The sequence below is a fragment of the Pectinophora gossypiella genome, chromosome 1 (genome assembly GCF_024362695.1).
Source record: "Pectinophora gossypiella chromosome 1, ilPecGoss1.1, whole genome shotgun sequence".
Classification (NCBI taxonomy): domain Eukaryota; kingdom Metazoa; phylum Arthropoda; class Insecta; order Lepidoptera; family Gelechiidae; genus Pectinophora; species Pectinophora gossypiella.
The window spans coordinates 7,772,114-7,797,849 of NC_065404.1; the positions used below are offsets into that span (position 1 = coordinate 7,772,114).

Here is a 25,736-nt window from a genome sequence, read left to right on the forward strand (position 1 = left end):
TAATTTGCAGCTCGGCTTAGAATCTGATGTAGTGCGAAAACACTCTAATATTTAATATGATTTTTGGGTCAGAATGTCAACAGGTGATCAACAGTTCCGTGTCCCACATGTCGCGACGACTCTTTTACACTTGTGTATATCTATCTATAATTATGTATATAATCAAAGAATTATGAATCTATTGTAGGGATGTGAATGCACACATACTAGACTGACGTCGCGAATACCAGTCAGTATGTGTAGATAGGATGTAACTCTTACTCACTCATAGGTTCCTATGTCAGTGATCAGATCCTCAATATGGCTTTCCTTACACCTTTCCTTTCACCTCATGGATACGGATTACTTCTCCATCTGTAAGTTTAAGAAACATAAATGAACTACTGTTTGGTGATACAACTACCACCTACTTGGTGACACATCACCCTGCAGAATGTAAGTTTATCTCTCTTAATGACTCTAGCTGAACACCAGCGTATGTGATCTTATTAGTTACTCTTAGGTATTACTTTATGTCAGTTAATTGCCCTTTTATACATGACCCTTTCAATGGTGTGCTTATCAGCACTTAGTTAGCCGAGTAAGACTTATTCATTAGTGTGCATGCCAGCACTTGGGTGGCCAAGAAGGCCCTATTCATCAGTGTGCCCGCCAGCACTTGGGTGGCCAAGAAAGCCTCTTATAACAGTGTGCACGCCAGCACTTAGGTGGTCAAGGAAGACCTCTTCAACGGTGTGCACGCCAGCACTTAGGTGGCCAAGAAAGCCTCTTATAACAGTGTGCACGCCAGCACTTAGGTGGTCAAGGAAGACCTCTTCAACGTTGTGCACGCCAGCACTTAGGTGGCCAAGAAAGCCTCTTATAACAGTGTGCACGCCAGCACTTACATGGCCAAGAAAGCCTCTCATAACAGTGTGCACGCCAGCACTTACATGGCCAAGAAAGCCTCTCATAACAGTGTGCACGCCAGCACTTACATGGCCAAGAAAGCCTCTCATAACAGTGTGCACGCCAGCACTTACGTGGCCAAGAAAGCCTCTCATAACAGTGGGCACGCCAGCACTTACGTGGCCAAGAAAGCCTCTCATAACAGTGTGCACGCCAGCACTTACATGGCCAAGAAAGCCTCTCATAACAGTGTGCACGCCAGCACTTACGTGGCCAAGAAAGCCTCTCATAACAGTGTGCACGCCAGCACTTACATGGCCAAGAAAGCCTCTCATAACAGTGTGCACGCCAGCACTTACGTGGCCAAGAAAGCCTCTCATAACAGTGTGCACGCCAGCACTTACGTGGCCAAGAAAGCCTCTCATAACAGTGTGCACGCCAGCACTTACATGGCCAAGAAAGCCTCTCATAACAGTGTGCACGCCAGCACTTACATGGCCAAGAAAGCCTCTCATAACAGTGTGCACGCCAGCACTTACGTGGCCAAGAAAGCCTCTCATAACAGTGTGCACGCCAGCACTTACATGGCCAAGAAAGCCTCTCATAACAGTGTGCACGCCAGCACTTACGTGGCCAAGAAAGCCTCTCATAACAGTGTGCACGCCAGCACTAACGTGGCCAAGAAAGCCTCTCATAACAGTGTGCACGCCAGCACTAACGTGGCCAAGAAAGCCTCTCATAACAGTGCACCATACTCTTAGATGCAACCTGGCCAGGAAATACTTCTACGATTGCGGGCTACTCATTTGGACAACGGTAGCCAAGGAAGGCCTCTACAATTGCAAGCTATGCATACAGACAACGTCTTTAATTGTGGGCATTACTTATTGATGCCCCCTAAAGAGTACTCATCTATCTTTACAAGTCGCATTGCCGGCCGGCCATTTTAAACACAAGTTATTAAACAGAATTTGGCATCATCGTTAGTAAAATTATAGTCAGAATAATAAAAGGGAGTTATATCACCACTACGTAGCTTTGGTAACAGCATCAGCGGGACTTTCTGCACTTTTTCACTCATATGAAAGTTAAACTCACTTTAACTACTTTCTTAGAAAACTAGCTTGTCAAGACAAGATTTAAGACATAGACAAGATTCACTTACTGATAGAAAAATTAGCGGGCTTCCGTTTCGGTGTTGCTACTTGTGACATTCCATATTTAGAATCGTGACTCATCGTCACGACACTCCCGACGAACGAAGAATTTGTGGGACATCGTGACGGCGTCAACCAGCCTTCGTCACGACACTCCCGACGAACGAAGAATTTGAGGGACATCGTGACGGCGTCAACCAGCCTTCGTCACGACACTCCCGACGAACGAAGAACTTGTCATAGTAGGGCGACCAAGTTGGCCGTCCATTCCCTTATCTTTTCCAGGGCTCTCGTGGCAGCGGCACGCACCGGTCTAGACTCTTTATTATCATTCTCTTGTTCATTAACATCAATAACATCATTTTCTGATTCATTAACAACTTCAGTAATATCATTATCTGGTTCACTGACAACTTCAGTAACCCCATCAATTATTCGTTTAGTGCTGTCTCTTACAGTTTCCATTTCTATATCATTATCTTTATTTTGTATATTAGTAATTACCTCTTCAGGAATGTCTATAGGCCTTGAATCATTCACAGAACCAACTATTCTTGTTCTCTTTAGAGTTTGACCAATATTTTCAGAACTATTCTCAATATTCTCATTATCAAAATCCTCAACTTCAAGCGGATACAACTGAGTGATTGATCTCGTATATATCTTGTTTCCAACTTTAACATTAGCTACTCTACAAAATCCATCTTTGCTTGTAGTAAGTGAGACTATTCTACCCACTTTCCAATCTTCTCTATTTTTTGTATCTCCTTTTATTTGTACTACCTGTCCTTCTTTAGGTATTAACTGAGACTTAATTCTTGGCTCCTTTAATGAATTTTGAAATCTTTCCCGAAGACTAGAAAGATATCGGTTCATAAACATGTCTTTAAACTCATCTAGAATTACTAAAGCTCTTTTCCAGCCTTGAATCAAATCTTGTTTCGTTGTTGTGCCTTCAATAAGAATGTCTTTATTATTTGTTGTCTCTGTCCTGATACATTTACCCATCATCAAAAAATCAGCTGGTTTCAGTATATGCACCATTTCTGAATCGACACAGGTAAGTGGTCTTGTATTTAAAATAGCTTCAATTTCTTTAATAACTGTATTGATTTCACTGTCATTTAACAAATGTTTATGCAATGTTCTCTTCATACAATGCTTTACTAGACTCACTAGTCTCTCATAAAAACCACCAAACCATGGTGATAACTGTGGTATAAATTTCCATGTAATTTTATTCTCTTTACAGTATGGATTGGTTAGAAGCTCTGATATAAGTTTGAATTGTGAAGCATTGTCTGAAATTATCAAACCAGGAGTCCCTCTTGTAGAAATCATTCGTCTTAGAGCAAGTAGCCCTTCTTTAGCAGATAAATCTTGTACCATTTCTAGATGTATAGCTCTTACAGCTAAACAAGTGAATAAACAAATCCACTTCTTGGAAACTCCATTTTCAGTCTTTACTAATATTGGTCCTAAATAATCAAGTCCAGTAAATGTAAAAGGTGAACTATAGTTCACTCTTTCAGCAGGAAGTGCAGGAGTAGGCGGAAGTTTGAATGGACCGCCTCCATGCTTGATACAGCTCGAACACTGTCTTATAATCTTTTGAACTTGAGCTTTACCCTGTGGTATCCAGTACAACTTCCGAATTAAACTCAATGTATGATTGGCTCCAACATGGTAGTTGTCTTCATGTATTCTCTTTATTAAACTATTTGTGAAGTCACAGTTCTTGGGCAATAAAATTGGGTATTTCATGTCAAACGACCATTCAGTATTTTCAAATCTTCCTTTGCTTCTTAACAAACCATCATCATCTTTAAATAATCGTAGATTTCGACTTAAAGCAGTTTCTTTCATATTAACCTCATCAGGAAAATAAGTTTCTTGTATTCTTTTCATTTCTTCTATTTCTTTTGACTTACTATCGTGTTTACTAGTTTTACTTTCTTCTTTATTATTAATTAATGACTTTGTAACTTCATGAACATTCTTTGCCATTTTCATTTACTATACATACTACAGCTGCATAAGCCTTCGTTGATGCATCTGTGAAACAATGTAACTGATTTTCTTTACTTTCAAAGTCCTTTGTATAATATCTGGGTATTTCTTCCTGTTCAGTTTCTAAATTATTATATATGTTTCTCCATTCTTCAAATAATTCTTTTGGTAACTTTGAATCCCATTTAATTTTGCTTTTCCACAGATCTTGCATGAACAATTTTGGTGACAACAACGATGGTGCAACAAATCCACATGGATCGTAAGTAGAAGCAATTGTCCTTAAGACTCCTCGTTTAGTAGTTTGTAAGTCAACATTGTTTGGTCTCAATTGGATTGTATCTTTGTTTGTATTCCAGTCTAAGCCGAGAACCTTGACAACTTCTTTGTCAAGTACATCTGGTATCTTCTCTTTAAATTCTTTCGAGTTGGAACTCCACTCTCTTAGATTCATAGATATCTTCTCAAATTCTCTTTTTAAATTGTTGTATAATGTAATCGCTTGTAATGTCGTTTTCGTCCCAGTAACCAAATTGTCTACATATATGTCACCAGAAACTTGTTGTACAGCCTTATTAGCCGACTGCATTAAATGGTATTTGATAGTTGCGTTTAACAAGAATGGACTAGAGATGACCCCAAACGGTACTCGACAAAAGCGAAGGTGTATAATATTGTCATCAGTAGCTGCTTTTGTTATATCTTTGAGCCATAGAAATCTAGTAACATCTTTACTGTCATCTTGAAGTCCAATTTGTAAAAATGCCTTTTCAACGTCTGCTGTTATTGCTGTTTTATGAGATCTGAATCTTATCAATAATCCTGTTAAATCTTCTAGTAATACTGGTCCAGCTCGAAGACATTCATTGAGACTAACTCCTTGTTTCAGTTTTGCTGACGCATCATATACAATACGAACAGCTTTTCCAGGTGTCTTTACTCCATGATGTGGCAGGTAATGTATGGTATGTATACTGTGATCTATTTCATCAGAGGGAACAGCTTCAATGATTCCATCTTCAAGTTGGTTTCTAATTGTCTCATCATATAACTTTAATGTGTCTTTATCCATTCGTCTTAATAAATTGATTAATCTTCCTGTCACTAGTCCAAGATTAGTAGGTAGATTTGAAACATTATTATTCCATGGCCAGCATACAAAATATCTCTTGTCCTTGTATTTTGTGTTATCATTAAAGTTCTTCATAGCTTCTTCCTCTTTAGTAGTGTTGGGAGAGTCAGTAATTCCAATACATTCAAGGTCCCATAAGTTCTTCAGGTGCATGTTGTCTAAAGGTAAGTCCGGTTTATTCAATTTTGTTTCTTTATTTGATTGAAAGTAAGTAATAACTGATAAATTATCTATATTTTTCTTTTCTGTTTTCCCTGTCAACATCCATCCAAATTTAGAATCCACTAAAAATAAGTTCTCACTTATTCGTTTCTTTGTTGTGTCTATAACCATGAAATAATAGTCATTGCCGATGAGGATGTCCACTTGGTCACCAAGTGAACCATCGTCTGCTAAGATACATTCATTTTTCCAATGATAAAGTTCTTCTCCGGAATAACTAACATGCTGTGCAATGGTTGGTACAACATTGGCATACAGTACGACTTCTTCGTTAGTTCTGGTAAGTATATTTAATTTCACTAATGGACTATCATATTCCAATGGTTGATCAGTCCCGAAGGTGAAGACGGAAAGATGGTGTTCTTCTATTACAGCTAAATTCAATTCAGTAGCAATCCTCTTTGTTACATATGAACGTTGACTGCCAGAGTCCATAAGGATCCGACAATTCACTTTGTCGCATTTATTTTCATTTAATACAGTAACTACTGCTGTCTGTAACACCGTTGTAGAATTTCCAGATTTGTCTGAAGTATTTGTATGCAATGTTTTCACTTTCACAGAATCACAAACTTTTGGACATAAAGCTCTGTTATGCCTTCCTCCACAATGTATACATTTTTTATTTATTTTACATGTCTTACTCCAATGACCTTGAACAAAGCAATAAAAGCATCGGCCCTTTAATTTAATTTGTCTGTCCTTAATAGTTCTTACAGTCTTACATTGATCATTGTAATGTGCTCCTGAGCAGAAAATACAATTTAATCTTGGTTTTTTCATGTTTATATCTTTCTCATATGAATTTTCAAATTTTCTTTTATTAGGAAGCATTCTATTATTATTGTAATTATTATTTTTGTAGTTAGGAGCAAATCTCATTTTCATTTTCCAATCCTGATGTTTATCCTTTAAATTCTTAAAACGTTCTTGAATCTTAAACCTTCTTGAACCGCTTGACGGGTTATGTTGGTTCACACTATCTGTACCGTGGAATGTCTCAACAGTGTAATGTCTAATTTCCTTTTGACTTTTCTCTTGAGCAATTCTATTAGCATCCTCTCTTGCTGAAATAATAATCTCTAATTGTTTTCTCATATCTTCAATAGAATCTGTCTTTAACAACATCTTTAACTCATACACTATCTCTTCAGGAAACTTTTCAATAATAATAAACCGCAGATGGTTATGGTTAGTATTCTCACCAAGTGAATTTAAAACTCGTAGATGCCGCTCTACTTCATTAAGAGTTCTCCGACAATCTTCAGCAGTCTTGTCCGCAGCCTTAATTTTATATAAGGCAGCATAGTGAGCATCAATTATGTAATGTTCCTTACCATATCGTTCCTTAAGAATCGATACAGCAATCTCATAGTTTCTATTTGTAGTTTCTAATCCTTCAACAGCTCTCTTCGCATCTCCAGATAATGAAGCCTTCAAGTACAATAATTTGTCCACGTCCGGTAAGTGTCTACTATCAATATTTGATGTGAAATGGTCCCAGAACTGTTGCCATTGCAACACATCACCACTAAACTCAGGTAAGTTCAATTTTGGTAATTCACTATAAGTAGCTTTATTTGACCGTTCACTTCGGTCTTCACGCAAATCTTTTAACTTTATGGTCAACTCTATGAGAATTTCCTCGGAATTTAATTGAATAGCACTAAACATTGAGATGTCATCAGCAGATGGTTCGATACTCAATCGAAAATAATTGTTTAATTCAGTTGAAAAACGAGAATGAAGATTTTCCAATTTCTTGGTAGCAATTTCTGCTTGCTGTTTGTCAATATCACTTATTTCCTTTTGTAAGAATGTTTCGCACTGTTTCGTCACAATCTCGATATGATTTATTATATCTTGGAGTCTAGAAATTATCAATGACTCCATCATTCGTAAGTAGACCGGTATATGCCAACAAGATTCTTAGCTGAAAATATTTACACACAGTAAGTATTCAAACGTCAAACATTTAGATTTTCTCTAATCGTAATCAGGTAAGTATTCTATTATTGCTCTTTACGACAAGTACATTCATAAACTTATAATTCTTTTTAGCTAGAAAATTCAAAATATAATGGCGTCGGTCCACAACAGAGAAAACTCGTCAAAAATAATTATCGTAAGTACGTATGTATGTACCGACAATATTCCATCATAAAACAAGCTCATTACTTGCGTTTACAATGTAAAACAACTTCAATATCACTCATGAAAACTGATTATACGATATTTAGAAACACAAACTTACTGCATCAGCCATGATTACAATCTTACAGTTTATCTTACGAAAATCTCGAAATATAACGATATCTCAACAAATTCTTTTACTCACCAAGTAAATCCAATCACAAACTGTGAAACTATTCACTATTTAACTCTTATCACAAGGTATTTTATTTAAAATAAGAACTTTTCAATCTCTCTATGTCAAACTTTTCTGAAGAAAACGAGCAAAGTAATGTTGCCAACATCACATTAAAATATTCCTCTCTCGTGAATATACCTTAAAAAATATTATGTTGATTTCTTAACTCTCCATTAATAGCGTATACCATTAAATAATACACACAATTTTTTCTTCTTATTTATACGTAATTCAGTTTACAACAACCAAGAATTTCATACAAAATTATGAACTTCAACTTAGTATTATTTACCCACTCGTAAATATTTTACCCACTATCGGGATCATTTTATTAAACAGCAACACTGAGGTTCTTTCTCTCTCTTTCTCGCGAAACAGAAATAGTATTTCCGGTGTATTTTCTTTACACACCAATAATCATAAATTCACGTCATTTGGGAACACAAATAAATGTAAACAACATTATAAATCATAAAATCATTTTCTATAATGTATTTCAACACAAACAAACACAATATCTCGTAAATAAAACATCATTTGATCATAACTCGTTTCGCTGCTTTCTACCACAATGGCGTCGTTTCATTCATCAAATTTTCGTATCATTTTTCTACAACAGAACTCTTTTACGTACCTTTTCTGTAAGACAGCACATATTTAACCAAAATATGAATCTTCGTAATCATTCTAGAATGTCATCGTGTCTAGAATTATGGATTCACCTCAGATTTTTTTTTCATTTTCGTTCGTAATAACCACGAATATAGACCAGTGCCGCCATCTAGTGCCCTTTTACAGTATTACTGTCAGATGACCAATTTTGAACATTTATTCATTTTCATCATAAAACTTGTCTTATATGCCTTGTCATGTATATTATTTTATACTCATTTTATTTAGGTAGCTTACAGCCTCATTTACACATGGATATTCTTATTTATAACCAAGCAAATGCCAATTATAATGCTAACACATATGAATTGTAAACATCATCATATCAGAATAAATAAAGGAGAAGGAAAGCCACATTTACCACTCTTAGATCTGACTGACATTAATATCCCAGCATCTCCATGTCGCGACGACTCTTTTACACTTGTGTATATCTATCTATAATTATGTATATAATCAAAGAATTATGAATCTATTGTAGGGATGTGAATGCACACATACTAGACTGACGTCGCGAATACCAGTCAGTATGTGTAGATAGGATGTAACTCTTACTCACTCATAGGTTCCTATGTCAGTGATCAGATCCTCAATATGGCTTTCCTTACACCTTTCCTTTCACCTCATGGATACGGATTACTTCTCCATCTGTAAGTTTAAGAAACATAAATGAACTACTGTTTGGTGATACAACTACCACCTACTTGGTGACACATCACCCTGCAGAATGTAAGTTTATCTCTCTTAATGACTCTAGCTGAACACCAGCGTATGTGATCTTATTAGTTACTCTTAGGTATTACTTTATGTCAGTTAATTGCCCTTTTATACATGACCCTTTCAATGGTGTGCTTATCAGCACTTAGTTAGCCGAGTAAGACTTATTCATTAGTGTGCATGCCAGCACTTGGGTGGCCAAGAAGGCCCTATTCATCAGTGTGCCCGCCAGCACTTGGGTGGCCAAGAAAGCCTCTTATAACAGTGTGCACGCCAGCACTTAGGTGGTCAAGGAAGACCTCTTCAACGGTGTGCACGCCAGCACTTAGGTGGCCAAGAAAGCCTCTTATAACAGTGTGCACGCCAGCACTTAGGTGGTCAAGGAAGACCTCTTCAACGTTGTGCACGCCAGCACTTAGGTGGCCAAGAAAGCCTCTTATAACAGTGTGCACGCCAGCACTTACATGGCCAAGAAAGCCTCTCATAACAGTGTGCACGCCAGCACTTACATGGCCAAGAAAGCCTCTCATAACAGTGTGCACGCCAGCACTTACATGGCCAAGAAAGCCTCTCATAACAGTGTGCACGCCAGCACTTACGTGGCCAAGAAAGCCTCTCATAACAGTGGGCACGCCAGCACTTACGTGGCCAAGAAAGCCTCTCATAACAGTGTGCACGCCAGCACTTACATGGCCAAGAAAGCCTCTCATAACAGTGTGCACGCCAGCACTTACGTGGCCAAGAAAGCCTCTCATAACAGTGTGCACGCCAGCACTTACATGGCCAAGAAAGCCTCTCATAACAGTGTGCACGCCAGCACTTACGTGGCCAAGAAAGCCTCTCATAACAGTGTGCACGCCAGCACTTACGTGGCCAAGAAAGCCTCTCATAACAGTGTGCACGCCAGCACTTACATGGCCAAGAAAGCCTCTCATAACAGTGTGCACGCCAGCACTTACATGGCCAAGAAAGCCTCTCATAACAGTGTGCACGCCAGCACTTACGTGGCCAAGAAAGCCTCTCATAACAGTGTGCACGCCAGCACTTACATGGCCAAGAAAGCCTCTCATAACAGTGTGCACGCCAGCACTTACGTGGCCAAGAAAGCCTCTCATAACAGTGTGCACGCCAGCACTAACGTAGCCAAGAAAGCCTCTCATAACAGTGTGCACGCCAGCACTAACGTGGCCAAGAAAGCCTCTCATAACAGTGCACCATACTCTTAGATGCAACCTGGCCAGGAAATACTTCTACGATTGCGGGCTACTCATTTGGACAACGGTAGCCAAGGAAGGCCTCTACAATTGCAAGCTATGCATACAGACAACGTCTTTAATTGTGGGCATTACTTATTGATGCCCCCTAAAGAGTACTCATCTATCTTTACAAGTCGCATTGCCGGCCGGCCATTTTAAACACAAGTTATTAAACAGAATTTGGCATCATCGTTAGTAAAATTATAGTCAGAATAATAAAAGGGAGTTATATCACCACTACGTAGCTTTGGTAACAGCATCAGCGGGACTTTCTGCACTTTTTCACTCATATGAAAGTTAAACTCACTTTAACTACTTTCTTAGAAAACTAGCTTGTCAAGACAAGATTTAAGACATAGACAAGATTCACTTACTGATAGAAAAATTAGCGGGCTTCCGTTTCGGTGTTGCTACTTGTGACATTCCATATTTAGAATCGTGACTCATCGTCACGACACCACAGTGTCCTTACTATAATATTACAGTTTATACAATGAGAACATTCCTGGGAACGGCACCATACGTTGAGTGGTGGCTGGCTGTACATAAGCTGAGTAACCTGGACATGCGTGCTGTTGGCACAGACTGTCAAAAACCTTGATCAATCAAAAAGAGATCGAAAATAACCACGAAAGTCCTCTCTTTTAACAAGTCTGAACAAGTCCTTGGTAGACAAGGAGTCAAGGACCACGATTGGTCTTTGGCAAAGAATAATTCTCTACTTGCTATCCATAAAGTTTGCCATAAAGGAATTAAGGAATGCTGCCTAATATCATTCGTTCCGTTCCTTGCGTTCGCTGGGTTCACTCACGCTGATCACAGAGTTCGTTCGTTAAGAGGCGTTCGTTTCGTTTATTGATCGTGCGTGTTGTTCGCGCGCCGGGTTTTGTTTTTAGGTTTTAGTGAATAAAATGTGAATTAACCAGTGCTTCAGTGATATGTGAGCATTAAAAGCACAATCGACAATGGGTGATATGCTTGATGATCTAGTTCTTGACTTCGATCTCAACTATCTCGAGGGAGCATCAAATCATTCAGTGGTGAGTTTTAAGGTTATTTTGGTTTATTCATTCAATTACAAGTTTTTTGTAGAAATTCGAAAACAATAAATGAACAAATGGCTTTCTAATTGTACATTGTTCCTTATATAACTATTGGAAGTAACTAGTAGGTAGTTAACTCCCAAAATACCATCGTAAATGCTATCGATTGGTCTTACTCCAACTGTCATTAGGTACTGATGTCTGTAGTAAGTATCACTATCTAAATTATCACTATTTAGCAACTAAAACTAACGGCTAGATTTGAAACAGAGAAACGAATACATTGGATTAGTTGGTGCGTTTTGGAATTCTGTCTCCAGTGGGATGTTGAATAGGTTATTTATGTTGACTATGTTATTTCCAAAATATTATTAGAATGTATTTTTAGGTAGGTGTCTACAAGTTGTCTTCTGATAATTTGTGGCACTGCCCTTTCCATTAGTGTAATAATATGTCATTTATATTAGCAACTCAATTTCTTTGACCTTGCCTGGGTATATTTTTTATCCCATAGCACAGAATTTATATAGTAATAGAGGGACTGCATGACAGTAAATACAAAAGCTGCATGATAAATAGTTCTGTGGAATTAGTCCTAACACAGAAGACAGACTTATTTTTTTTATCCATTATTTATGCATTGTAATGGAGGAACATGTATAGTTCTAGTCCTCAGCTGTGAGGAAATGATGAAAAAGAAGGAAAATCATAGTGTTGTTGCAATGTCGACTATTGATACTGTCGATATTAATAGGTAGTATTATACAAAAAAAAAGTCTAAACCTATAGTGTTAATAAATTTGGTCACATGTGAGTTGGACTTATGCACCATTGAAATACTGTTGTCTGCATACTGCTATTGTAACCTATGGGCAGTGACACAAAGGAAACCAGTTAGTAATTTGAGTTTAAGGCGCCAGGAAATTGAGATTCTGGCGTAAGACTGTGCTGACATTGTGGCTGATGCCAGTACACACCATCAAATTTTATTTTAAGGTATACCTGTAATTTTTTTATTTGCCAGAAAGGAAAAGGACAGGTAATTAAACAGCACACTGCACACACATATTTCAGTTTTTTACAAGTTACAGCTGTCAATCTGCTCCTTTCTATTTCAACAAATAAGAAAATAACAATTATAATTTAAAATAAAATTAGGTGTCTGCAGAATCAGGGCCATAAATTTATTATTTCTTCTGTATTATTAGAAACTAAAAATACTTGTTATTTTCAGATACCGGGGCATAGTAAGCCATTAAAGCCTAATATACAGCCACAGCAGCGACCACCAAACAAGAAAAATCTTTTGTTAAAACAAAAACTAGTTGTAACAAAGTAAATTAATTTTATATGACTAAATAATTATTATTTTTGATGATATGATAAGAAATGAAATGTAATTCTTGTAAAATTTATGTTTTAGCACCCTCATCAAGAAATATCATGAAAATGCAAAACTAATAACGGAAACGCAAAATTTGCTCTTTGCTTCCAAGGAGGAATGTAGGAAAGTTTGCATCGATTATAAAAATGCATTAGAAAAAATTGCATATGTAGAAAAGGTAATAAATTTAATTTAATAAAAAGCATGAATTTTAATGCTTTACCACATAATACTCAATGGATGGCAAAAGAAGCAGAGGAAAACTATTCCAGAGGTGGGATGATGAAATTGTCACAGTGGCCGGTAGAACCTGGATGAGGGTGGCCCCTAAGAGAACAATACAGTTTTATATAAGAACAAATTCCATTAGTGTCACTTTGAAATTTGGTTACTAAATTAATCTTCAGTGACCTATCACTGAACCCCTACCCCTAGGTACCCCTAGGTAGGTGAGCTACATTTGATGCCTGGAAGTCCTGGTACTTCTGTTACAAAAATTACTTTTCATTTAATCATAACCCCTTTTAATGGCAAATAATGATGTGGTATGAGATGTAGTATATGCACCAATGCTTGTCCTTTTTTGTTTTCTTTTTGTGTGAATTGTAACATTTACATTGACATGAAACAGATCATTGGCCTACTCCAAGCACAGATAATAAATATTGATACAATACTCTTTAAATTAACATTGTGTAAAATACTTTTCTATTTTTAGGAATTTGAAATACTTAAAAACCAGTTTCTATCAGAGAAATCAAAGTTATTTGCAGAAAAGAACAATACTGTAGCAATTGAATCTTATGCAAAACAACTTCAGGTATGTTCAATAAAAATACTTAAAATATTATAATATTCAACTAATTATTGTAGTTCCCAGTGGAAATTATATGTTTTGTTGTCTTTTATTTACAGTTGTTGCTGAAAGAGAGAGATGATCTAATTGAATCAGTCAAGGAGGAATGCAAAGTAGCTAAGGCTCATCTCAAAGAATCTGAAAAAACAAATGCTTTACTTAAGAAAGAAAAAGAAGTTCTTTCCAAAAACATCCAACACCTTGCAAATTTAGTATTTTTGAAAAGTATGTTTTTGGTTATTTTTCCTGATTGATTTTAATACAATTTTATTACAATTATTTTGCAAATTCTTCAAACTCTGAGTTCTTCCGTCTTTTGTCGGCGATTTGAAAAGTGGTACATTGGGTTGGTATGGCTGCTAGCCAGAGCCTAAACACTACCTACTCGTAGTGGAGCAGGATGGTGGAGTCTGCTCCTTATACCCTGCGGTTGAGGCCTATGCTCAGCTGTTGTTGTGGGACATGTAGGTACAGGATGGCCTAAATGATGAGGTTCAAAAAGAAATATTAGATAATTTAAAAGGTGTAATCTGTTTTTTTTTTAAATCGCCTGACTTACTTCAGAAGTCATGTTACTTTATTTTTCTTTCTAATTCTATTATTTTTCTTCAACTGAAGGGGCCCACTAGATGTTTTGGACCTCAATGTACCAGTTGTACCTTTCCACCCTGTATAGGCTGTTCAAGTGTGTTATTCCTTTTCTTTTTTAATATTTGTATTATAACAGTGTTACTACAAAACAAAGACTAAAAGATAAACTATGTTTAAAATATAATCCGTATACGAAAAAAGTCCCGAAGGCCGTGGCGCCGCGGCGCTACTGTCGCAGATTCTGCATAGAATTATTATGACTTGTCAAGTTAATTTCATTAAAATCCGCCGACTTCTTTCGTAGCGCGAAATACTATTTCAAACCTAGTGCATTTTTAGTTTGTGTTTTGTAGTAACACTGTTTAGTTTTTAAAATGTTATATTTATTAATTATTTTCTTTTTACAGAGACGACATTGAATAAGACAGATAAAGCACTTGTTGCGAAATATAGGATAAATAATGAAAATCATGATGGAATAGATTCACTTTACGAAGACATAAGCAGTGGCAGTGAATTTGATGACATTGATGAATTGTCCATACCAACAGCAGTGGATGACTTTAAAGAGGCCAACACAAAAAAGGTATCTATGCCGTTTTTATTTAATATGGTAGCTGTCATTGTGTATCAAATGAAATCTTGTTTACATGGGTGCTCGTATATGATTTGAGGCACATTAAGATATAAAAGTTTTTTTGAGTAGATAAACTATGACAACATAATATTAAGTATAGAGAGAATAAAAACTAGAATAAATTATCATCATGTAAAGACATTATTTTTCCAATACTCACATGTTACTTTTGATTGTTTAGTACAACATGTTCTCACTGATTAATGATGACATAATTAAAACAATTTTACTTTCCAGATTACTATCTTATCTGATGTATTGATTGCTAAAAATATAGAATTGGAACATATTACAAAGAAAGATTATAACGTTAACGATCATGATTCAGATGTTGGTAGTGAGGTTGTTAGTTTGGATACAGGCAGAGGATCGTCTCTTGAGTTTTCTGATAGTGAGAAATGTATCAACAGCCCAGATTACTTCAGTGCTGACAGTCCGTTAAGTATTGATCTTAATAATAAGAAACAAGGGGATGCTGTCGAAAGTTCAATTACAGTGAAAGAAACAAATGAAACCCTTAAGAGCCCTATACCATTCGGGAGAAACAATACATCAGCTGAACAGAATAAAAAGGGATTAATATTTAGAGTTGATAGAGCTGTTAGTCCTATAAATTATAAAACACCTGCTGCTAAAATATTTGTCGATAAAGCAGTAAATACTGTAAAAGTAGCTTTTGTAAATAAGTCTACTACTACAAGTCCTATTCATGAGGGATCAATATTTGGTGAGATAACTACTGCAAAAATAGTTCAGGAAACTGTTACTCCCGTAAAATTGCCTGTTCCCACCCAGCTTACACCCAGACGCGGTATAAATAAGGGTTCAATATTTGACGACATTCCCACTCCTAAACCTGTAGATGACAAGGATCCAATAAAATTACCTTTAGCATGCAAGAATGCATCAAGGAGCATACAGAGAATATCATTATTTGATGAAATTCCTAATTCTAAAACTGCAGTTGATGAAGATGTCATATCTACAAAATTGCCCCTTAGTAGTCAGAAAGCAGCTAAACATGATGCAAATAAGAAACAATCGATGTACGACGAAATTTCTGCCCCTACGTCAATGGTTACTGCAGGCCAGAAATTAGCTAAAGGAGCCACTAATAAAGGATCAATATTTGACGAAATTAGGAATGTTAGTCCCATAAAATTATCTCCTGCAAGTGAGAAAGAAACTAGACTTACTGAAGATATAGTGTCATTGTTGCATGAAGTTTCTGCTCCTAAACCTGCAGATAAAGCTGATAGTCTTATAAAAAATACTCCTGGAGGCCGTAATGTAGCTAAACGCGCTATTGATATGGATTATCTCTTTGATGAATTGCCTACTCCTAAAACTACAGTTGATAGCGCTGTTAGTCCTATCAAATTACGACCTGAAAGTAGGGATACTGCTACAAGTCCTATTAAATTACAACCTGTATGTAAGGATACAGCTGAAAGTCCCATCAAATTTCCTAGAAATAATGCAGTTTCTGGTTATTTATCTGCGAACCATCAAATACCGATAAAAGAATGTCTTGAATTGAACGACAGAAACAATTTATGCAATAGTGATGATACTGAAATTGAAATGATTCTTAATACCATGAGGTTCACCCATGAAGTTATAACTCCAATTCCACCGACCCCAACGATTCCTGTTCGCACTAGATCTAAAGTTCTAGCCAAAGCTAATAAACATACTGACAATGAAGTTTCCGAGTTACTTAGGGAATCTAAAGAACAGGCTAATGTGGGACATCTAGTAAAGAAAGTAAGAAATACTAAAAAACTACCTTATATAACTTTTAAATGTCAGAAGAATAAGAAAATTATGGAGGACTGCAACATACGTGATGTGAATGGAGAAAATAAGACTGCATCATATATCAAGCTTGTAAATGCGGATTCTGAGCTGATAACAATTATTGAAGTCATAGAAGATCCAACTTCTAGCGAAGAATCGGGAATAATAGAGGAATATAAAGAAAATACAAACAACAATTCATCTAAACGTACATTGTCAAACACATTTGATCAGGAAAAGGAGGTTGAAGACGTCGGCGATGAATCACTTTCAAGACAAAATACAGACACCATTGATGAAATTGGTAATAAATCCATAATGAGAGCAAAACCGAAGAAATTAACCCGACTTCAAAAACTTCGAAAAACGCTGATACCTCAAAGCAAAATAAAGAAAGATGTCTTGCCTCCAGCGCGAAAATTGCGTGCAAGAATAGAACAGCTGCAGATCAACAAGAAAAAGGCAAAAGCTTCAGAATTAAAGGTGACATTAAGTAGTGATGAAGCTTACCAAAAAGCTGTTAAAATCATGGCTGAATTAAAATTGAAAGAAAATACTACTAAAGTAAAAACTATCAATGGGAAAAAGAGACATTCTATGCCAAGTTCGCTAGTATCTAAAATTGATAATGAAAATAATGGTAACGAAACACATGTTGCCAATTGTATTTTAACTAGAAGCCGCATCAAACGTTTATCATTGTCACATGACAAAGATGCTGTTGACGTTTTATCACAGACAAAAATAAATGAAACAATGAATGAATTTAAATTACGCGATAAAGTTCAGGTTAAAGATGATGCGGAAATGCCGCCTATTTTCGACAAAAAACGGTCTAAGTGTACATTTGTTGACAAACCTATAGAACTAAGTACAAGGATTTTACGCAGTTATTCGCGACGAATGAGCGAAGAGAGTGAGAGTGAAAGATGTGAATCTGATACAACTGATAAAGTAACTCAAAAATGCCAGTCACTATCCGTACCTAAGGCGCAGAGCGACAGCCATAAAAGTGAAGTTGTCGGAATTGATAAAATTATTCAACATAATAATTCACCGCTTGTATCTAAGACACAAAGTATTCCAGAAAATGCGAATAGTTCAACTGAACTAGTTGATTACAATGATCTCGGTCTATTTGATGATGAACCATGTCCAAAGAAAATTAAAATTCATGAAAACAATAACAATAACCCAGTTCAAGAAAATAATAATGTATCAGGCATCATACTAAACCCACAAGACAGTGTTCTCTGTAAAATGATTGATAGATATGGTATTAAAACTATTAAAAACATGCCTAAGAAGATTCCCGGTAAGTTTTGGAATATATAGTTATATTTCTTTGAACCCATATTTTAAACTAATATTTTCTTGTTTTTTAGTTATTATAAATTATATATATAATTGATGGTTATGCTTTATTTACAGAATCTGTTATAAAAGCTGTTTCCAAGAAACTGGAAGATGGAATTGCACATATAATAAAATTGCCAATGTCTGATACAAAGAATGCAATGAACAAACTAGCAAATGATATGCAGAGATGGACATGGAAAGATTTTTTAAGAGGCTTAATACTCTATTTAATGGAACCTACGCGAAAATTGGAATTGTACAATAAAATAAATGCAGTTAATGCTCCATCAATGACCAATTCTGAGCAAGTTCTTTTATACATAGTGACAAGATTGAGAGCTTGTTGGCAGGATGTTGATTTGTTTGACTGCATTTTCAGTCAAATTGAATATACTCTTTTCAAATTAAATAACGCTCCTGAATTTGACGCCATTGAAAGCTTGTCACACTTTTATGCCATTTTGTGCAAATATGTAAAAGCAAAGAATCGCTTGAGAATCTTTGTACTAGATGCAATGTATTGTCTCCAATATAAAGCTGTTCCATTGATTAAACAGTGTATTGAAGTATGGTTCCACATTCTACCTTTAGCACACTTGGGAATAGGTAAGAAGAACAATATGTAGTAGAACAATATGTAGTGGATGTTGTAGTCGAAAAAATGATACCTTTAGTATCGGCCCATTAGTTTTCGTGCCATTTGCTCTATTTCATGTTTTAATTCTGATATTTCAAAAATACATAATATTGTAAATATTTAAAAATATTATTTTTATTTTCAGCTAAAAGTCCCTTGGTTACCTGCGTAGTATATCTGTTACACTATTACAAATGTGAAGACAAATTTAATAGGGTTCAAGATATAAGACATATTTTGCATCACAAGTATTATTTCAATATAACTGATTGGAACGAAACTAGGATTTTAGAAATGTTTAAACATGCAATCCATGAATTAAGAGGTATGTTTATTTCATATATTTTATTAATTTTAAAACATTTATAAAATAATTAAAGCACATAATGGCCCCGATTCCTGCAGACACCGCCTTATTTTATTTTAAGTTATATCCGTCATTTTCATATCCGTCGAAAAGGAAAGGGACGGATGATTCACAGCTCTTAATTTTAGGAAGAATGAGTAAATGAATGAATAACCCGGGCGAATCAAAAGGTACGTCCCTGGTATGCAATCCGTTTGACGTGCTGTCTACTTAACTGTGTCGGGTTATTGACTGATGTAAAATTTTTAGACGGTTGGTTTAGATTTGTGCTTAAAATTGACGTGTGTTCCATAAATTTTATGCTTGTCGATTACCCGTCCCTTTCCTTTTCGGCGGATAAGACACACATAACACAGAGTGACAGATATAACTTAAAATAAAATTAGATGGTATTTACAGGAATTAGCACCAATAACGGGTTCTTACCGCGTTTAAATGGAGATATGAGGCTCCCGGTGTGCTTTAATTATGATAATAACTGCGTAAACTTAAAACAATGTAATTTATAAAATAATTATAATAATCATATGTTTTTTCAGATAATCCGGTTGAGAGGAAAATGATGCGTTTGGCTTTGATTATACTGGCGAAACGCCAAGGGCCGCAATGGTGTCAGAACAAACTCATTAAAAATATACTCCTACCTGTAATCGACGGTTCGCAAGCTGATGTTTCAGATATAGTCAAGGCATTCTGTGTGTCCATGCTAGGGCCACTCCTAAAGCCTTATCCAATGGATATGAAAGTACATTGCGAAATAATTTTGAACCAGCTATTAGATATGTTGGATCATAATCGTAAGTAACATTGTTTCCATCACCCATGTTTATATTTATTTTATGATCTTCACCCACTAAGGACTTGTTTCCTGTTATTGTAATTAAGATCCACGTGTGCGACTGCTTTATATTATGTATACCGCATAAAGTTACGTTTTATATGATCATGTAACAGGCAAATGTTTGATAGGAAACGGGCCCTTTTTTACGCGTTTTGAAAAACCTTTGCCCCTTTGTTTTTTGTACATATTTATCCACCGGAGGCCCGTGTTCCTCTATAATATTTATAAAATGTTTGCCAAGGATAGGAACTCTAAAAGTCCTTTGAATCCGTATTTAGGAAAATCCTTTATATTTTAATTGATAGGCAGTTTCAGGTGGCAAACATCAGCAGTTTGGGATTTGTGGATATTTCTTAGTTGGGCAACCTATTATAATATACATTATAATGATTGTTCTATATCTGTTTCAGACTCTCCACGAGTTCAAGAGGCGATATATTCAAGTCTGATATCCATGAGTAAGCACAATCAAACTCGCGTCATACAAGCTCTACTTTCATGGCACCCACAGAAAATATCTACTGACGCAGAAAATATAATCAAATGTTACGTAAAGGAAAAACCAGTGAGAGTGTGGAAAACAATTTTATCGAAAATTTCGCTAGTACGTTAATAATTTTCGAAATTTTCATGTAACAGGTGTATATTATGGTCATATATTGAAATACCCATCACTCACAAAAAAAATGCTCATCACTGCATACTAAGGACATTCGTAAGACAATAGGCAAGAGGACAACCCGATTTATTTTTAACCATCTTTGACTGGCTTCTGTTTCTAGTTTAGCATTTTCTGAGCCTATTGTCATTAAACTAAACTTGTGTAAGATCTTAATATACAATCTGACGTCTGTAAGTTGCTTTTAAATTAGATAAGGGATTTTATTCGAAATTGACGTGTATTCTAGAATTAGGCATGAAATCAGTAAATGTATACTGTAGTTTGTACATAGGCACTGGCTGTATTTTACGTTAATTTCAAACCTGTGATTTTTTTACTTCGTTCTGGAAGTGAGTAATAAATTACTCTAAGTAAGAAACACTTCTGTAGGTTATGTTATATTATTAATTTAAATAGCTTACATTTAAATATACTTGATATATGAAGTTTGTCTTTGTAAGTCAAATAAAGGAAATTTCAATAATACATTATTTTTATCTAACACAATATACCAAATTAAAATCTATACAAAATAACTTCTAAAAGACTCACATCAAGACATACATTATCCTTCAATATTAAAAATTCGTTTTGTACTTTTTAATTTCAACCATAATTACATGAATATTGACTAACTGTGTCCTGGCATTGGGAGTTAGTAATTTTACAAACTTATGATAATACTGAACAAAGTTTGTCAGAGCCATTTGTAGCAAACCTGATCCAGTAACTAGGTTCGGGAATGAAACAAGTACTTCTCTATGTATTTCTTCTAGGCTTTGTTTCCAACCAGCACTAAAAGATGCTACTAAAGAAAGAGATTTTTTTTCCAAATTGGCCAATTGTGTCTTATCCCCTTCTAATAAATGTTCTCCTTCTTTAACAAATTGCATTAACCCACCAAAATGTGGGCTTAATATTTCCTCAACATATTCATTACTTCTTGCTTGTAATTGCTCCCTAAAACTCTCAGCTTCTTTAGTGTTGTCTCTTGTTCTTTCCATAAGTATACTTAGAACCATATCATAGTTGTTTATTAAAAATATAAGTTGCTGAATTCTCTGGGGGAACTCGGCTGCCATCTTCAGTAGGAAGCAGTGAACTTCATCTTGCAGGATCAGCAGGAGATTGCTGAGTTCCTCGGATGGGAACTGTTCACTCAAACTTAACATTGCAGCAGAAAACTCTGCATACCTTCTGGTGATCTGAAAAATATGTACAGTTATTTTCGAATTCGGATTTCGGAACCAAGTTGCAATCACGATTTTTAATAAAAAGAGTATACACATACATTTCCCATAATTGAAAACTTACATAATGTGGGCCCAGTTCTTTGTTGGACAGTTTAGCTGGATCACATTCTCTGACACTCTGGATATTAAGCTTTAAGACATATTCTAATCTTGGCCACAAAGTGCTATGTAAGGAATCCCAGTAACTGAAAAAACATAGTGATCAGGGGGATTGAAAAGGCCACTTATATATAAGAAATTCATCTAAAAAACAATATTCCTATTTGATGTTTATTGACATTGCACACTTATTTGTGTATGCGCGCAAATGCCAAATTGCAATACTGCTTTCTTAGATGAATTGCTTTGATGTGGCTTTTTAACCCCTCAGCATGTATATTGTATCTATTTATAGTTATTTGTTGAATCATGTTAGACACAAATGTTTTCTTTGTAGACTTACCTGTCTAATGCAGCTACTGCTCTCTTGTGACACATCCATCTATATCTGTTTATAAGTTGGATGCATAAGAACAATGCCAGGCAGTCATAACATTCAGTTACATAATTCTCTACATTTTTCTGAAAATATCAACATTTTGGTTAATATCATAAGTAGGTAACATTTTAACTTAGTTTGGAATATGAAATAATAATAGGCTATTTAATTAACTTACCACAAGTAATGACAAGGTTTTTCCAAGTATTCTATCAAATAATTCCTGAGCATGACTTCCCTTCACATGAAAGAACTCTGTGGTGAATAGGTATTCTCTGCAGCCGTTATCCACAAGAGCATACTGCAGACTTCTGAATAATGCTTCATATGGGTACTGTTTAAAATAAGGATATTAGTTATTACCTTAAGAATAAAATTAAACAAAAAGTTATAGAAAATATAAGCAAAGATCATTACCTTTGTTTTCTGTTGAGCATGAGGAACTATCATTGGAGCTTCTAGCTGCTGTGCCAGAACATCCCCACGGTTCCCAATAGTGAATATGGTGCTTTTATTTTTCAGATTCGACTTCTGGAAAAATCCACCTTTTGAACCATCTTCAATTCCCATCAAATCATCTTTTGTTGGTGCCTCTTCATATTTCAATTTATCCAGGCGAGATGCGTAAGATTTGAAGTAAGAATAGTACACTTTACTTAGTGTGTCAATGTACTCATTGCATATCTCTTGCGCCACATTTCTTTCATTGGCTAGTACAAATTCAAAGAAGAATTTGTATTTAAGCATAGCATTCTGTGGTATTTGGTAATTTGCCATTGGTTTACGGAACTTATAGATTTGTTCCAATATGTATGTTCTAATTTTAGCCACTGCTTTTATTTTCAATTTTTCTAAAACATCCTTGACATCCTGGCAGGCCTTTGTTTCTTTGAAATCTTGTTCTTTAACAAAATTCAGTTTTTGGTTTAATATTGCCAGCTGTACCATGAATTCTTTGTCAGTCACAGGGACATTGTTGATACCACTGAAAAAATAGTAATATTACTTAATAAGTGATAAATGTTTTGCAGGTACAAGAGATTTTGTATGATTGAGAAGGCTTAACAAATATTAGAAAATAAAGAACAATATTTATGTAAGTATATAAATTGTTGTTTTACACTCACAAAATCACAGTTTCTGAGACAGCCATATCTTCAATGAAAGATGAAAGAGGCCCTTTTAACACTTGTCTGTTTGATAACTGTACAGACATATTCACAGAGCGCTTTTGAAGACTTATAATTTCATTACTGATACTGCCCAAGTCATTCTGGAAATGAAGAACTGTGGTAAGTGAAACAATGTTACAAGTAGGTAGATTCTAAATAGTAGATGAGAGTAGCCGTAGAATAGTATACAGGATCTCTTGATGTAGTCATTTTTCTTAGATCCCAATCCGATGATGGATTTTATTATAACTATTTTTATATCTATGTAAAAACATCCAGAAAATAAAAACAAGATTTATAACTGATAAAAGATTTCCCATTGATCTGAATATTTCGTTTTCCAAAAATCCGAAGGCAGAATATAAGAGTTTTACCGTAATGACTATTACTTACCTGAAACACCATTAGCATACTTTCCATCCTGGCTAGTATGCCGTCACATTCCTCGATCTGGTTGTGGAGTGAAGCAATGTTTTCGCTCTCCTTTAAGTAATCAGCTACCGAGTGTTTCTCAGCTTCCTTGATCCCCTTGTCAATTTGCAGAGCATATTCTCTGAGGTCTGTCCCTTTCCGCAGAACTTCTTGGATTTCAATATCTTCGAGGTTTTTGTCCAGCACATCTTTAATATCGTCGGACATTTTGCCCGCTCTTTTGTAAATTCCTTTAATTTAGCTCCTGCTGCAATCAACACTATACTTCGTTAGAGTTACTAAAATTGTATTTAATTAAATTATTTTTGCGATTTCGTTTGAACTAAAATCTTTTTTGACACCTGAAATGTCAATCATTTGGTGACGTCACTTTTTTTTTTTTTTTTTGGTTTTCCCCGAAGGGTAAGGCAAAGGGAACTATGCCCATACAGCCATGTCTTACGTATTTTTTTTTCTTGATGATTAATGAAATGATGAAAGGTGATGAATGATGATGATGAAACCTAAGCCCCCACCCTCGGAGTAGACTCCTACTCCGAACCCCAAACGAATTAACTCAAAAGTCCGCATAAACTTTTGAGTTATGAAGCGGCTTCCCGGCACGAAGCGAAAATAGGCAGATACACTTTGTTCATTGAATACTCCAATATAATAACACTCGCGAATGTCTTCTGACTAACTTAATGCGATCATTAACCACAAAACACCACTTCGTATTAATTATTTAGATTACTCAATGAAGAAAGCAACTGTCCCGTTCCCGTTTCCCGCCGAAAAGCCTTGGTGACGTCACTTTTTTTTTTTTTTTTTGTTTCGGTTTTCCCCGAAGGGTAAGGCAAAGGGAACTATGCCCATACAGCCATGTCTGACGTATTTTTTTTCTTGATGATTAATGAAATGATGAAAGGTGATGATGATGAAACCTAAGCCCCCACCCTCGGAGTAGACTCCTACTCCGAACCCCAAACGAATTAACTCAAAAGTCCGCATAAACTTTTGAGTTATGAAGCGGCTTCCCAGCACGAAGCGAAAATAGGCAGATACACTTTGTTTATTGAATACTCCAATATAATAACACTCGCGAATGTCTTCCGACTAACTTAATGCGATCATTAACCACAAAACACCACTTCGTATTAATTATTTAGATTACTCAATGAAGAAAGCAACTGTCCCGTTCCCGTTTCCCGCCGAAAAGCCTTGGTGACGTCACGTGACGTTATTTTTGACAGTGACAGTTAAAGATGCGTTCAAGACAAGTTCAATTTTTTTTTTTGTTTTGGTTTTCCCCGAAGGGTAAGGCAAAGGGAACTATGCCCATACAGCCATGTCTTACGTATTTTTTTTTCTTGATGATTAATGAAATGATGAAAGGTGATGAATGATGATGATGAAACCTAAGCCCCCACCCTCGGAGTAGACTCCTACTCCGAACCCCAAACGAATTAACTCAAAAGTCCGCATAAACTTTTGAGTTATGAAGCGGCTTCCCGACACGAAGCGAAAATAGGCAGATACACTTTGTTTATTGAATACTCCAATATAATAACACTCGCGAATGTCTTCTGACTAACTTAATGCGATCATTAACCACAAAACACCACTTCGTATTAATTATTTAGATTACTCAATGAAGAAAGCAACTGTCCCGTTCCCGTTTCCCGCCGAAAAGCCAGACAAGTTCAAGATAATTTTAATAAATTTAAATTATTTCATCTTATTATTTTTTCTCGACATTATCACCATGATGGAGTCAATATGGTGGATAGGCTGGTAAGGATCATAGGACTTGACTAGCAA

At 35.8% G+C, this 25,736-nt stretch overlaps 4 protein-coding genes across 9 annotated transcripts; 2 read left to right on the forward strand and 2 right to left on the reverse strand.

The window, feature by feature from the left end:
- Positions 1–513: 513 nt before the first annotated feature.
- Positions 514–10,395, forward strand: LOC126369624 (uncharacterized). 6 transcript variants are annotated; one of them, XM_050014170.1, is made up of 3 exons: positions 514–618; positions 1,339–1,427; positions 9,589–10,395. In XM_050014170.1, the coding sequence occupies exons 2-3, from the start codon at positions 1,383–1,385 to the stop codon at positions 10,393–10,395; spliced, it is 852 nt and encodes a 283-aa protein (XP_049870127.1). In that variant the 5' UTR covers positions 514–618; positions 1,339–1,382. The 6 variants fall into 6 exon arrangements, with proteins under 6 accessions (XP_049870127.1, XP_049870108.1, XP_049870137.1 ...); XM_050014151.1 differs by lacking the exon at positions 1,339–1,427 and adding an exon at positions 1,068–1,157 and having other exon boundaries at positions 514–617; XM_050014180.1 differs by lacking the exon at positions 1,339–1,427 and adding an exon at positions 1,158–1,247 and having other exon boundaries at positions 514–617.
- Positions 4,019–7,865, reverse strand: LOC126369278 (uncharacterized). The gene is made up of 2 exons (XM_050013640.1): positions 7,748–7,865; positions 4,019–7,342 (listed from the first exon to the last, which is right to left on the reverse strand). The coding sequence occupies exon 2, from the start codon at positions 7,303–7,305 to the stop codon at positions 4,033–4,035; it is 3,273 nt and encodes a 1,090-aa protein (XP_049869597.1). The 5' UTR covers positions 7,306–7,342; positions 7,748–7,865; the 3' UTR covers positions 4,019–4,032.
- Positions 10,396–11,220: 825 nt separating the features above from the next.
- On the forward strand, positions 11,221–21,095 carry LOC126369242 (uncharacterized). Its single transcript, XM_050013587.1, has 11 exons — positions 11,221–11,465; positions 12,703–12,803; positions 12,892–13,030; positions 13,571–13,672; positions 13,768–13,933; positions 14,707–14,885; positions 15,174–18,051; positions 18,168–18,701; positions 18,878–19,057; positions 19,639–19,896; positions 20,351–21,095. Exons 1-11 carry the CDS (start codon positions 11,391–11,393, stop codon positions 20,551–20,553), a joined length of 4,815 nt encoding a protein of 1,604 aa, XP_049869544.1. The 5' UTR covers positions 11,221–11,390; the 3' UTR covers positions 20,554–21,095.
- On the reverse strand, positions 20,984–24,282 carry LOC126369385 (vacuolar protein sorting-associated protein 52 homolog). Its single transcript, XM_050013775.1, has 7 exons — positions 23,898–24,282; positions 23,460–23,605; positions 22,750–23,317; positions 22,511–22,666; positions 22,297–22,415; positions 21,916–22,039; positions 20,984–21,806 (listed from the first exon to the last, which is right to left on the reverse strand). The coding sequence occupies exons 1-7, from the start codon at positions 24,141–24,143 to the stop codon at positions 21,180–21,182; spliced, it is 1,986 nt and encodes a 661-aa protein (XP_049869732.1). The 5' UTR covers positions 24,144–24,282; the 3' UTR covers positions 20,984–21,179.
- Positions 24,283–25,736: the final 1,454 nt, after the last annotated feature.